Here is an 11,741-nt window from a genome sequence, read left to right on the forward strand (position 1 = left end):
CCTAATTTAGAATGCACATAAGGTGTTTGATAAAATGCATAAGTGAGGAAATATTGCTTTTTTTGTGTAATTTGTTTTCAATTATGTTCAATTTTATAAAGTATATATGTTATAATTATTATAAGCTTGGATTTTTAAATTTTTCGGCAAGTTTGAAGCATGACATAATGTGGTATGTTATATAAAGTTTGATGAATGTGTTATATTAAATTTTATGAATGCCTAAGTTTCATTTTTGATATGTTACATGTTACTTGCTATGTTCAATGCCTTAAAAGTTTTAAATACATTGTATGAATGCCTATGTTCAATGCCTTAAGTAAATGCTTAGATACATTGTATGCTTAAATACATTGTCAACTTATTTATGTTTTTAAAATTTGTTTTGTACAGATATGGCTAGGGATACGGATGAGCAGCAGCGGGTTATTAGAGAGGATAGGATGCGGAGAGGCAAAGAGGCGAGTACCGCTAGTGCTCGGAGAGAAAAGAGGGCTGAAGACCCGTATGTCCCTAAGACTCGGAGGCGCAGGGACCCGATGATACATGGAGAGGGCTCACAGGCACATGTGGATGACTCCTCCCAGGTGGTTGATCCGACACCAGCGCATGATTATGCTGGGTATGCGGATGATGATTTTGTTGGCTATGATCGGATGGAGGAGGAGAGGATGTATTTTCAGCCGCCGCCGCAGGACGAGGCAGAGGATGAGGGTGAGGGGGGTGCCAGAGGATGTTGTGGCAGATTATATGGAGGCACATAATGTTATTCCCGAGGATGAGCCTGAGCGTGAGCGTCAGCCACGACGAGGTGGTCATGTTCGGCGGATACCGCCCTATCCTGCTGGAGAGGCTCCCTTTCCTGGAGGACCTCAGACCACGTCATTGTTGTCCGACTATGCGAGGCACGTGGCGAACCCTCTTTGGGTGAACCACAATAATGTAAGTGTTTAAATTGTTTAAAATTCTTTAAATGTTTTAATTAATTATATTAGGTAGCGTAAGTGATTTAATTAATTAAAATTAGGTAGCGTAAGTTGTTTAATTAATTAAAATATCGTAGCGTAAGTGATTTAATTAATTAAAATTAGGTAGCGTAAGTTGTTTAATTAATTAATATAACGTAGCGTAAGTGATTTAATTAATTAAAATTAGGCAGCGTAAGTTGTTTAATTAATTAAAATAACGTAGCGTAAGTGATTTAATTAATTAAAATTAGGTAGCGTAAGTTGTTTAATTAATTAATATAACGTAGCGTAAGTGATTTAATTAATTAAAATTAGGTAGCGTAAGTTGTTTAATTAATTAAAATAACGTAGCGTAAGTTATTTAATTAATTAAAATTAGGTAGCTTAAGTTGTTTAATTAATTAAAATAATGTAGCTTAAGTTGTTTAATTAATTAATATAATGTAGCGTAAGTGTTTTATTTATTTAAAATAATGTAGCGTAAGTGACAATGTCTTATTTAATTTGAATTTCAGATGTGGCATGATCAAGCGGGTTATAAGTGCGTAAACGCAGGGAAAAGGTTGAAGGAGCTTGATAAGCCGGAGGAGGCTTTGAGATGGTTTTGGGAGCCTGTGGAGGGGTCTGGCCTCCATGGCTTTGAGATGGTTTTGGGAGCCTGTGGAGGAAGATGGAAATGAGCTTCTGGAAAATGTTAAGCACGTAGCGGCATTTAACAACCGCTACATTCAGCTTCGGCGGTAGTTAACAACCGCTGGCACTCAACGGTAGTTAACAACCGGCGTGTTTCCCAGCGGCAGTTAACAACCGCCAGGGTCATTAAGGTCATTTCCATGTGTCAATTGGAAGTATTCTTTGTCAAAAAAGCAACTTTCAAGTAGAAAATGGATCATCAAAAGTGGGTTGTATCTTTGGATATAAAGAGAGAAAATTATAAGGATAATGCTCTTTATGAACCAAGCAATTGGTCTCTGACGCCTCAAAAAACACCCAAATGGTATTTAACTACGGTTAATCACTTTTTAAATTGGTTTAGTTGATTTAAAAAGTGATGCGAACCTATTAAAAAGATGATGAACGATAGTTAACTATTGATGAAGATATTTTCAGTAATTTGATGTACTTGTGAGCCGTGAATGGACTAAACTCCCAACGAATGACCAACGAAAAAATACAACAAAAGAGAGGTATATAACAAATTCAAATTCAGAACATGAATAATTTTGCTTTCATTTATAATTATATCTTGTCCATTATAATAATATCTTGTCCATTATTTTCACTGATCTATCGCAACGTTATCATCATTGTTATACCGAGATAACTATTCAAGTTTTGATTTTTGGTCACCCAATATTTCTTCGCATCAACGTCCTTCATGAAGAAAGAAAAGTCGTCCCAGAAACATAGCAATCTTTTTTTTTTTTTTTAAGAAGTTAAATTAGCCCATCCAAATTGGCACCAAAGAGAATCAAACATGAGACTTTGATGAGGAACACACTCCCAAGTCCCAGGCCAATACCACTGGGCCAACCCAAGTGAGTTAAAAACATGGCAATCTTATAATTGCAGATAAAATATTTTCTTTATTTCGGCACTACCTTTTTTTATCACATTAATTTGAGATGTATAATGTGACATAAACTTCAATTACGCTTCAACAGTGTTACTTTAATTGTATTGCTCATAGTAATTAAGATTTGTAAGAACCGGGTCATGTTGGATGTTTCCATTTGCTTTTCTTCAAATGCACAATACGTATATGTGAAAACTTTACCTGTTTCAGTTGAGTCCAAGAAATTAAAAGTGATTGGAGGGGTTAATCCAAAAGCAAGTGTCCATAAACATAAAAATAAACGTGCTAATAAATCCAAACATGTTAGAAGAAAAATGTTGAGCAAAAAAGAGATTATTACGGTTCCAATTAACATGTGGTCGACACATATACACACAATTATACTAATTACAATATTTTCATGGGACAAAGACATGAAGAAAAAGTTGATATCACTGCCACGCCAATTAATTCAAGCATCTTATCTCCTCATCTATTGGTCACTCTTTCTCTTCCAACCAAATCAAAAAGCCTTTGATAGCTCTTTTCTAATTTCAATCTCACTATCTAATGGTTAGCTATTATTTGTTCCATTTTGCTAACAAGATATGGTTTTTCCAATTAATGACCAAAAGACCTTGACATCGATATAGACCTAATTCTCAGCCAAGTTATTAACAAAAAAATTAGTATTGTGATACATGAGTTGAGGATATTTCGGTAACATGTATGAAGTGAGAAAATATCTTGGTCACTTTCCAAGTGCCATGCATTAAGTGGTCATCATTGCATAATGTTTCAACTTTGAGGGGCCAACGATGTGCTTTTGGTTTTTTGAGCATTCTTGAATTGATTTGCTATTTTCGTGTTCATACAAAAAATAATAATTTGGTTGTGCTCAATTCACAATGATGACGAATGATTAGGATTGAAGTGTTCGACTGAATTGCCAATTTGTTTTTCTCCGTCATTGAAACTAGAATTCATGGCCGGTTTGGCTTTTGAAAAGTGCGTTTGGTGAAGTCTTTTGTTGGAAATTCTGTCTTTATTGCGGTCTGTCCTAGTCGTCTAATTGCGACATTTGTGCTGTCTCGTATTGGTTTGCTTTGGGTTGAGTTTGAGGGGGTGGATTTAATCTCACATTAGATATATATGACTCTTATAAGAGTTTATAAAAAAGAGACACAAGCCGATTTTGTAAGGATGAGTTACACCTTAAATTTCAACATGGTATCAAATCTTTACCAAGATTCATTGGGTTACATGCTATCAAATTACCGTTATCGTGCCACCCACCATTTATGTCCAGGAACAAACCACAATAGTGATGGTCTCATATCGGATAAGATAACACGATCTCTTTATAAGTGGGGGCAATATATTTTATCATTATAATATATTTTGTCAATCTATGTACATTCGGTATGAATTCTTTATAAGTGTCTTCCTCATGAGTACTCCTATGCTCGTGGAGACAATTTAAATATAAATAATACGCGATATAAAATAGAACGACCCTACAAATGGGATGGAGTCGTTAAAAGATTTTACATTATGTTGTCAGGGCCGGTCCTAAGCTAGTGTAACCTCAATTAACATTGCATAACTTCCAACAACGGATGACACCTCGCATCTACTTATTCACCAAATTTCCATCAAATAAAATATAATATCTATGAAGAATAGCAATGGTGCAGCAGTTCTTTCCAGCCTCATTATCCCCAGGATAAAATAGCCATGCACAATTGAATATGAGCACTCGATCTCTGCACAAAGAGAACTCACCAAACCAACACCCTCAAATTAAAAAAAAAATTTAAAAAATCGTTAGAGTAAATGGTCACTTAAGTCCTTGACTCTGCACCTCACTGTCACAAAGGTCCCTGACTTTGGAATAAATACAATGTAGTCCCTGAATGTGCACTCCCGTTATCAGTTTAGTCCATGATGTTAAAAACTATTGTTAACTGATGGGGTGGTAGATGTATTGTGTTAACAAGGTGCACGAGGTGTCACAGGGACTAAAGTGAAAGTAGTAAATTGTCACTTTGGTCCCTGAATCGAAAATCCATATCCCCAAATTGAATTTTAAATACCGAATGCAATCCCTAAATCTCATATAATTTCCTCTTTTGTTCAAAATCAAATCTTCCATTAAACAACAAAATTGAATCACATGATGATAGGTGTCGGTGCAAATTCGTCCCAACGAAGTGTTGCTCACATGATGACCCAGTTCTTGACGAATGAGCAACACTTCCTTGGGACGAGTTTCCATCAACACCCATCATCATGCGATTCAAATTTGGTGTTTAATAGAAGATATGATTCTGAACAAAAGAGAGAATTAGATGAGATTTAGAGATTTAGGAATTTGGCGATTAAATTCGGGATTTAGGGATTTGATTCGGGTATATTGATTTTTTGGTTCAAGGACCAACGCGACCATTTTCTACTTTCACTTTAGTCTCTGTTACACCTAATGCACCTTGTCAGCACAAAACATCTGCCACCACATTAGTTAACAAAAGTTTTTTAATGTTAGAGACTAAACTGATAACGGAAGTACACGTTAAGGAATTATTTTATATTTAATCTTGAGTCAAAGACCTTTGTGATAGTGAGTTAAAGACTAAAATGACCATCTTTATTTTCTTTATCACTCGTTACTATTTTTTCTTCTTCAAAGCAACCATAAACATCTTATATTTTTTTTTATTCTCATAATATTTGGTGTCAAAGTATATCATCGATATATAGCCAAAATGTGAATCGGTATTTAAAAAAGTTTGTTGCTTGGTCAAAACCTTCTTCATACATAAAGCCATTTAATTCATTTCAGGAGAGGTTAAAGGGCATTAAGACTATCAGTTTATTGATTTTCAATGCAAAGGACAAGGTTACCAAATAATTGTATATTTGAAACAACATTAAAAACATGAAAACGGATTTGTGGCTGGAATCCAAAGATTAGAATAAATAAAAGAAAATGCACTTTTATTTTATTGTTACATCATGTATACATTGTACCCTGTTCTACTGGTTCCTGTCTATATTGGGTGTAAGATCTTGTATTTACGTTTCGTATTTTGTGATTTCTAGTTAAAATGGATTTTGTTCCTGTGCACGAGAGTTTAGTGCAATTCTTACGATGACTCTAACTTTTATGTCGATTTTATCATATAATAATAGGTGGAAAATATAACGTCAAAAAAAAAAAGTTGGAAAATATACAATTATCCTAAATTTTATGGCTCGATATCTTGAATGAATTCTGCTCTTTACCCAAATGCTTTTGCTCACTCTTAAAGTAAAAGTTCAGAATACCCCTACGCAACTTAACATGTGCTAGTGTATTCTGAGCTTATGTTAAGTCATGCTACGTGATTTAACAAGCATTAGTGTATTATGAACGTGACTTAAATCATGCACCACTTAGCACTAGCGCGAGTTAACTCACGCTAGTTGGCCGGTGAAGAACAAACATTTTTCCAACTTTGGTCAGCTTTTCAACATTTTTTCTACACGTTTTATTACCACTTTCACACTTTTTTTTGACCACATTTAAGTTAGATACAACCTAGGCTCCCATTTCTACCTATAAATACCCCTCCATACTTCCCTAATTCCTCACACCATATCACTTTCTCCCCCTCCTCACTCTCTCCCTCTATTTCTCTTCTTTATTTTTTTTTTCTTTTCAATATTCTCTTTGGGGGCAAAAGTGATCAAACTTCGTCGGGGTAAAGTAGTGAGTAAAAAGAACTTCTTGTGGTAAAAAAAAATCAGATTTAAATTTAGCCCAATGGTTGATGATGTATTTTCCCCAAGAAGGTTGCTCACTATTTTACCCCACGAAGATTGATTACTTTTTACCCCAAAAAGGAGAAAATAAGTAGATTTAGTGAATTAGTTCAAAATTATTGTATGAATAATTGTAATGTACGAATTATTAATAAAATGAGATATTGTTGTATGCCTCAATTTTGTTCATTCCTTTTTATTTTATATTTGCTTTTATTTTCTAATGTTGTATTTAATGAATAAATATTAATTTAGTCCATTTACTTTTATTTAGATTTGTATTTATTTAAAGAATAATATCGAATCAATAATTCAGAATAATGTTAACAAAATAATTTCAGAATAATGTTAATAAAATAATTTAGAATAAAGTTAAGAAAATAATTTAGATTAATGTAAACAAAATAATTTAGAATAAAGTTAAGAAAATAATTTAGATTAATGTAAACAAAATAATATAGAATAAAGTTAAAAAAATAATTTAGAATAAAGTTAAGAAAATAATTTAGATTAATGTAAATAAAATAATTTAGAATAAAGTTAAGAAAATAATTTAGATTAATGTAAACAAAATAATTTAGAATAAAGTTAAGAAAATAATTTAGATTAATGTAAACAAAATAATTTAGAATAAAGTTAATAAATTAATTTAGAATAAAGGCCTTAAATGTAACAAAAAATAAAATAAAGGCCTAATTGAAAATTATTTAGTGCATAGGTTTTATATGCACTAAATTAAGTCAAAAAACAGTGAAAAAAAACATGTAAAACACTATAAAACCGTGGTTGAATAACAGACCAAAGTCCAACAAACGTGTTCTTGAGTTGTGACCACCGGCCTAACTAGCGTGAGTTAACTCACGCTAGTGTAAATCCTGGGCGTGAGTTAACTCACGCTAGTGTTAATCCTGGGCTCAAGAACACACTTTTTTTGACTTTGTTCAATGCATTTTAATTGATTTTACACGTTTTTGTTAAGTTTTTACACGTTTTTTGACCCTATTTATGGTAGATATAACCTATGTTACCATCTCCCCCTATAAATACACCTCTAAACTTCCCAATTTCCTCACACCATCTCACATTCTCACTCTCCTCCTCACTCTCTCCCCCTATGAATCTTCTTCCTTTCCTTCTTTTTTTCCTTCTTTATTTTGGTGTAAAAAGAGAAAGAATAATAAGTAGTGGGAATGCTGGGGAAAATATAAGTAGTGAGCAGCTTTCTTGGGCAAAAAACCACATTGGGTAAAACTAAATGTGCAGCTTTAGTTTTACCCCAAGAAGGTCTATTTTCTGGTGGTTTACTTTTAGTTTTACCCCAGATAGGTCGGTTTTCTGGTGGTTTTTATTTTTTCGCAGATTTAGTTTTACCCCATTGTAAATGTAATGAGAAGAATTATATTAATAAAATGATATTTTATATCTATTATTTTTGTTTCTTTATTTTTGTTAATTATTGCATTTATTTTACGATTACGATTGTTAATTGTTTCTTTATTTTTATTCGAATAAGACTAAATAAATGAATTAGAATAAATTCAGCATGAATTCGAATAAAAATTACGATAGCGATAATTCGAATAAAAATTGCTACAGCGTGAATTCAATAAAAATTGCGACAGCATGAATTCAAATAAAAATTGCGATAGTGTGAATTCAAATAAAAATTGCGACAACGTGAATTCAAATAAAAATTGCGACAGCGTGAATTCAAATAAAAATTGCGATAGCGTGAATTTGAATAAAAATTGCGACAGCGTGAATTCAAATAAAAATTGAGACAGCGTGAATTCAAATAAAAATTGCGACAACGTGAATGCAAATAAAAATTTGAATTAAGGTTTCGTTACATTACATAAACAACATGTATGTCAACAATTACATTACATTACATGCACCTTCCAACTACAACAATTGTCTTGCCCCTGAATGGGGCAAATTCAAACTAGCTAAGCAGCAGGACTCCAATATACGATCAACATCTTGAATGATGGTATTCAAGTGCCAACGACATGAGGTCCATTCTTTGACACTTGAATACCAGCATTCAAGAAGCTTATCATATGTTGGAGTCCTGCCGATTAACAAGCTTGAATTGCCCCATCCAGAGTAAGACAATTGTTGTAGTTGGAATGTGCATTTCAACTACAACAATTGTCTTACCTCTGAAATGGGGTAAATTCAAACTCGCCAAACAACAGGACTCAAGCATTTCGCTCGGCATTCATGTTTTCCTTTGAAAAGAATAAATTCTTGTTAGGTTTGATTTAGATGATGGTATTCAAGTGCCAACGAAATGAGGTCCATTCCTTGACACTTAATACCTTCATCTAAACCAGCCTAACAAGAATTTAATCTTTTCAAAGGAAAAACATGAATGCCGAGCGAAATGCTTGAGTCCTCGCCGTTTGGCAAGTTTGAATTACCCCATTTCAGAGGTAAGACAATTGTTGTAGTTGGAATGCACCTTACCCTAACTAATGACAATCATCTGGCGGAATCAAGCTGTTGATGATATCTTCAGTTGATCTCAGCAACGTTACCCGCATACCGATCCACTGGAACATGCTGTGCTCCCAAAACATGCTCGTCACGTTTACGTCGTTCTTTAACTCCACCCAAGTGATGATACTCTCCCCTCGTCGAGCTTTGGACATTTATACCGAACGTTTTGCACCCTCCTTGTGTCTCTGGGGTTGAGTGCTTGGTTGAATTCATTCAGTTGATCCTTGAGACCTCTTAACGTTACATCAAGACACCGAACCTTCAACCTCCGAGGTTCTCCGCCGTTGAATTGTGCATGAACGCCGATCCACCCAGCCATTGCTTCAAATCTACACAATTACAAATTAAACACAATCAATGAAAAACTCATTCAAACATTTCATCAAACACTTGGAGTTCAAATTATACATAAACCCTAAAAATGATAACTACAACATAAACATGCAAAGATTTAAATAATTAAGCAATATTACTCATTTGCATGTAACATTGTATCATATATTGCAAAAAACAAAATAACCAAAATTTAAACAAACCCTAAATCTAAAAAAATCTAATCTAAGTGTAAAAAATCTAACATAATCATGCAAACATCTAAACATCATAACAATTAAGCACTATAAGTCATTTGCATGTAGCATTCTATCATTTCTTGCAAAAAAAATTAAAATTTTAACAAAACAATAAACCTAACAAATTCTAGATTAACAAAAAAAAATCTATCATACCAACATAAGTTAAGTGAAAGCTTACTTGTTCTTGTTGTTGTAGTGTTGTTTGATTTGAAGTTGAAGGAATTTTGGAGTTGGATAATTTGAGAGAAAATTGTGATTTGTGTGTGTTGTTTGAAAATGAGGCAGAATGTGGTCCTGCCTGGCTAATAACAGCACGCAACGTGACTTAAGTCACGCAGCGTGACTTAAGTCACGTTCATCTTATAACTAGCGTAAGTTAACTCACGCTACGTGAGTTAACATGCGTAGGGGCATTTTGGACTTTTACTTTGGGAGTGAGCAAAAACATTTGGGAAGTTATACCCCACACCCCTACATTTATACCTTCACCCCCAACATTTGACACAAACTACCAAATTTACTCTTTTATAAAACAAAGCACAATCACCCTTTCACTTTTCACCCCATCTTTTTCTCAACAAAAAAAAAAAAACGTGGCTGAGGGAAAAAACGCTTCCAGGAAAACACCATAGAAGTTCACCCCTCCTTTCCTATGAAAACACTCGTGTGCTTTTGCTCCCAAACCAATAATAATACTCCTTTCACGTGTTCTCTTAATCGTTCCGTGTTATTTATTTCTCTTAATCTTTTTTCCTGTGTTTGTTCTCTTAATCGTTTACGGGAATCATTGATTGAGGTTTGAGGTTTTCTAGGTTTGCCCAAGGTTTGCTAAGTTAGTGGGTTATCAAAATTGTTCACAAAATCGTGTTCTAGGTTAACGAAATTGATCTCTGAATGCATGGAAATCGTTCCGATTGAAATCCCGAAAACGCGTGCAAAGTGTTTCAGTTGATTCTTCTCAGAATCGTCGTTCAGGCACTTCTTATTTTTAAGTTCTTACTTTTTTTACTCAAACTTGTTAAATAAAAGAAATTGAGATGGGAATTACTGCACTGTTAAAACTGAGACCGAAATTGGGAGTTATTGTTGTTCTTTATTCATATTCTTAACACTTGATATTTGTTACTTTGTTACTGTATATAAGCTTTTTCTTACTCGTTTTGTTATGAGATGAAAGGTTTTAAATAGTAGTTCTTGTACAACAAAATCCGATACTGGAAATATTAGTTCCTTTGAATATTTAGGTCTTGTGTACCTATTTGTAAGTATATGCATATCTTTCCAAAAGCAATGATGAGTTTTCCGGGAAAATATCGGAGAAGTATTATAAGAGGTTTTGGAAAAATTTCAGAAAAGTATTTTATAGGAGGAATAAATCGGAAATACATATCAGGAAAAATATCATGTGGGGTGAACTCATGGAAAAGGTTAAAAGTGAGGATGAGAAATTAATGTGTAAAGGTTAAATAACAAAGAGGGCAAAATTGGAATTTTTGAAAAATTGTAGGGGTGAAAGTACATGTGTTGGGGTACAGGGTAAAATTTCCAAACATTTGGGTAAAGAGCAGAATTCATCTTGAATTATTGCAGGTTGATTTGCATGTAAATAAGCCCAATAGGGCCTTGGGATCACATCATGCATAACCATGGAATATATACTCATCAATGTACTACCTCCGTCCCTAAATATAGGAGCCTTTTGCCAAAATTACGGAGATTAAGAAAGTTGGTTGTAGTATTAAATTTGTATATAATAACTATTATTTTTACAATTTTATCTCTAAGAGAGAGAGTTAATTTATGGAGTAATATTTATTGTTGATTGAAGAAAAATATGCAAAATAAATAAGGGTATGTTGGCAAAGAAATGATTAATGTACTGTACTTGAAAATATCAAAGGGGTCTTATAAAAAGGGACAATTTTTTTTTTTTTGCAAAAGGATCTTATAATTAGGGACGGATTTCGTAATTTTTTTATAATCATTTATTTTTAAATTAATTTAAATTTTAAGTTCATTTTACGTACAAAATTTCTGATTACCAAAAAATTCTACACACAAAAAATAATGTGTGAATAAAACTTTTATGATTAGCTTTTTTTGAGAACTTTTATCAATAGCTAACATGAAGCAACCAAACACAATTAGCTTTTCTCCTGAATTGTGGTTTGGATCCTTACTTAAGAAAAACTGTATTTTTGTACGACAAAGCTTATAAGTTTGTTTCAAGCTCAAGCCTACAAAAAAAAAGAAACCAATCACTCTTTCTCAAATTTAGTCACTAAACTATCTATAAACTCCTTTTAAAGCTTATCACTTTTAATGTGGGACTTA

The 11,741-nt window shown here is 33.3% G+C and overlaps 1 protein-coding gene across 1 annotated transcript; it reads left to right on the top strand.

The window, feature by feature from the left end:
• Positions 1-397: 397 nt before the first annotated feature.
• On the top strand, positions 398-1,648 carry LOC146938976 (uncharacterized). Its single transcript, XM_085749713.1, has 2 exons — positions 398-942; positions 1,484-1,648. Exons 1-2 carry the CDS (start codon positions 547-549, stop codon positions 1,646-1,648), a joined length of 561 nt encoding a protein of 186 aa, XP_085605839.1. The 5' UTR covers positions 398-546.
• Positions 1,649-11,741: the final 10,093 nt, after the last annotated feature.

This window comes from Medicago sativa, chromosome 3 (genome assembly GCF_051527215.1).
Source record: "Medicago sativa cultivar Bolivia chromosome 3, Bolivia_mono, whole genome shotgun sequence".
Classification (NCBI taxonomy): Eukaryota; Viridiplantae; Streptophyta; class Magnoliopsida; order Fabales; family Fabaceae; genus Medicago; species Medicago sativa.

Bases quoted from the DNA above. Each gene is read 5' to 3' on its own strand.
- LOC146938976 (XM_085749713.1), top strand. From the start codon at position 547: ATGGAGAGGGCTCACAGGCACATGTGGATGACTCCTCCCAGGTGGTTG. The intron at 943-1,483 runs GTAAGTGTTTAA...TTTGAATTTCAG, and splicing joins TTTGGGTGAACCACAATAAT to ATGTGGCATGATCAAGCGGG.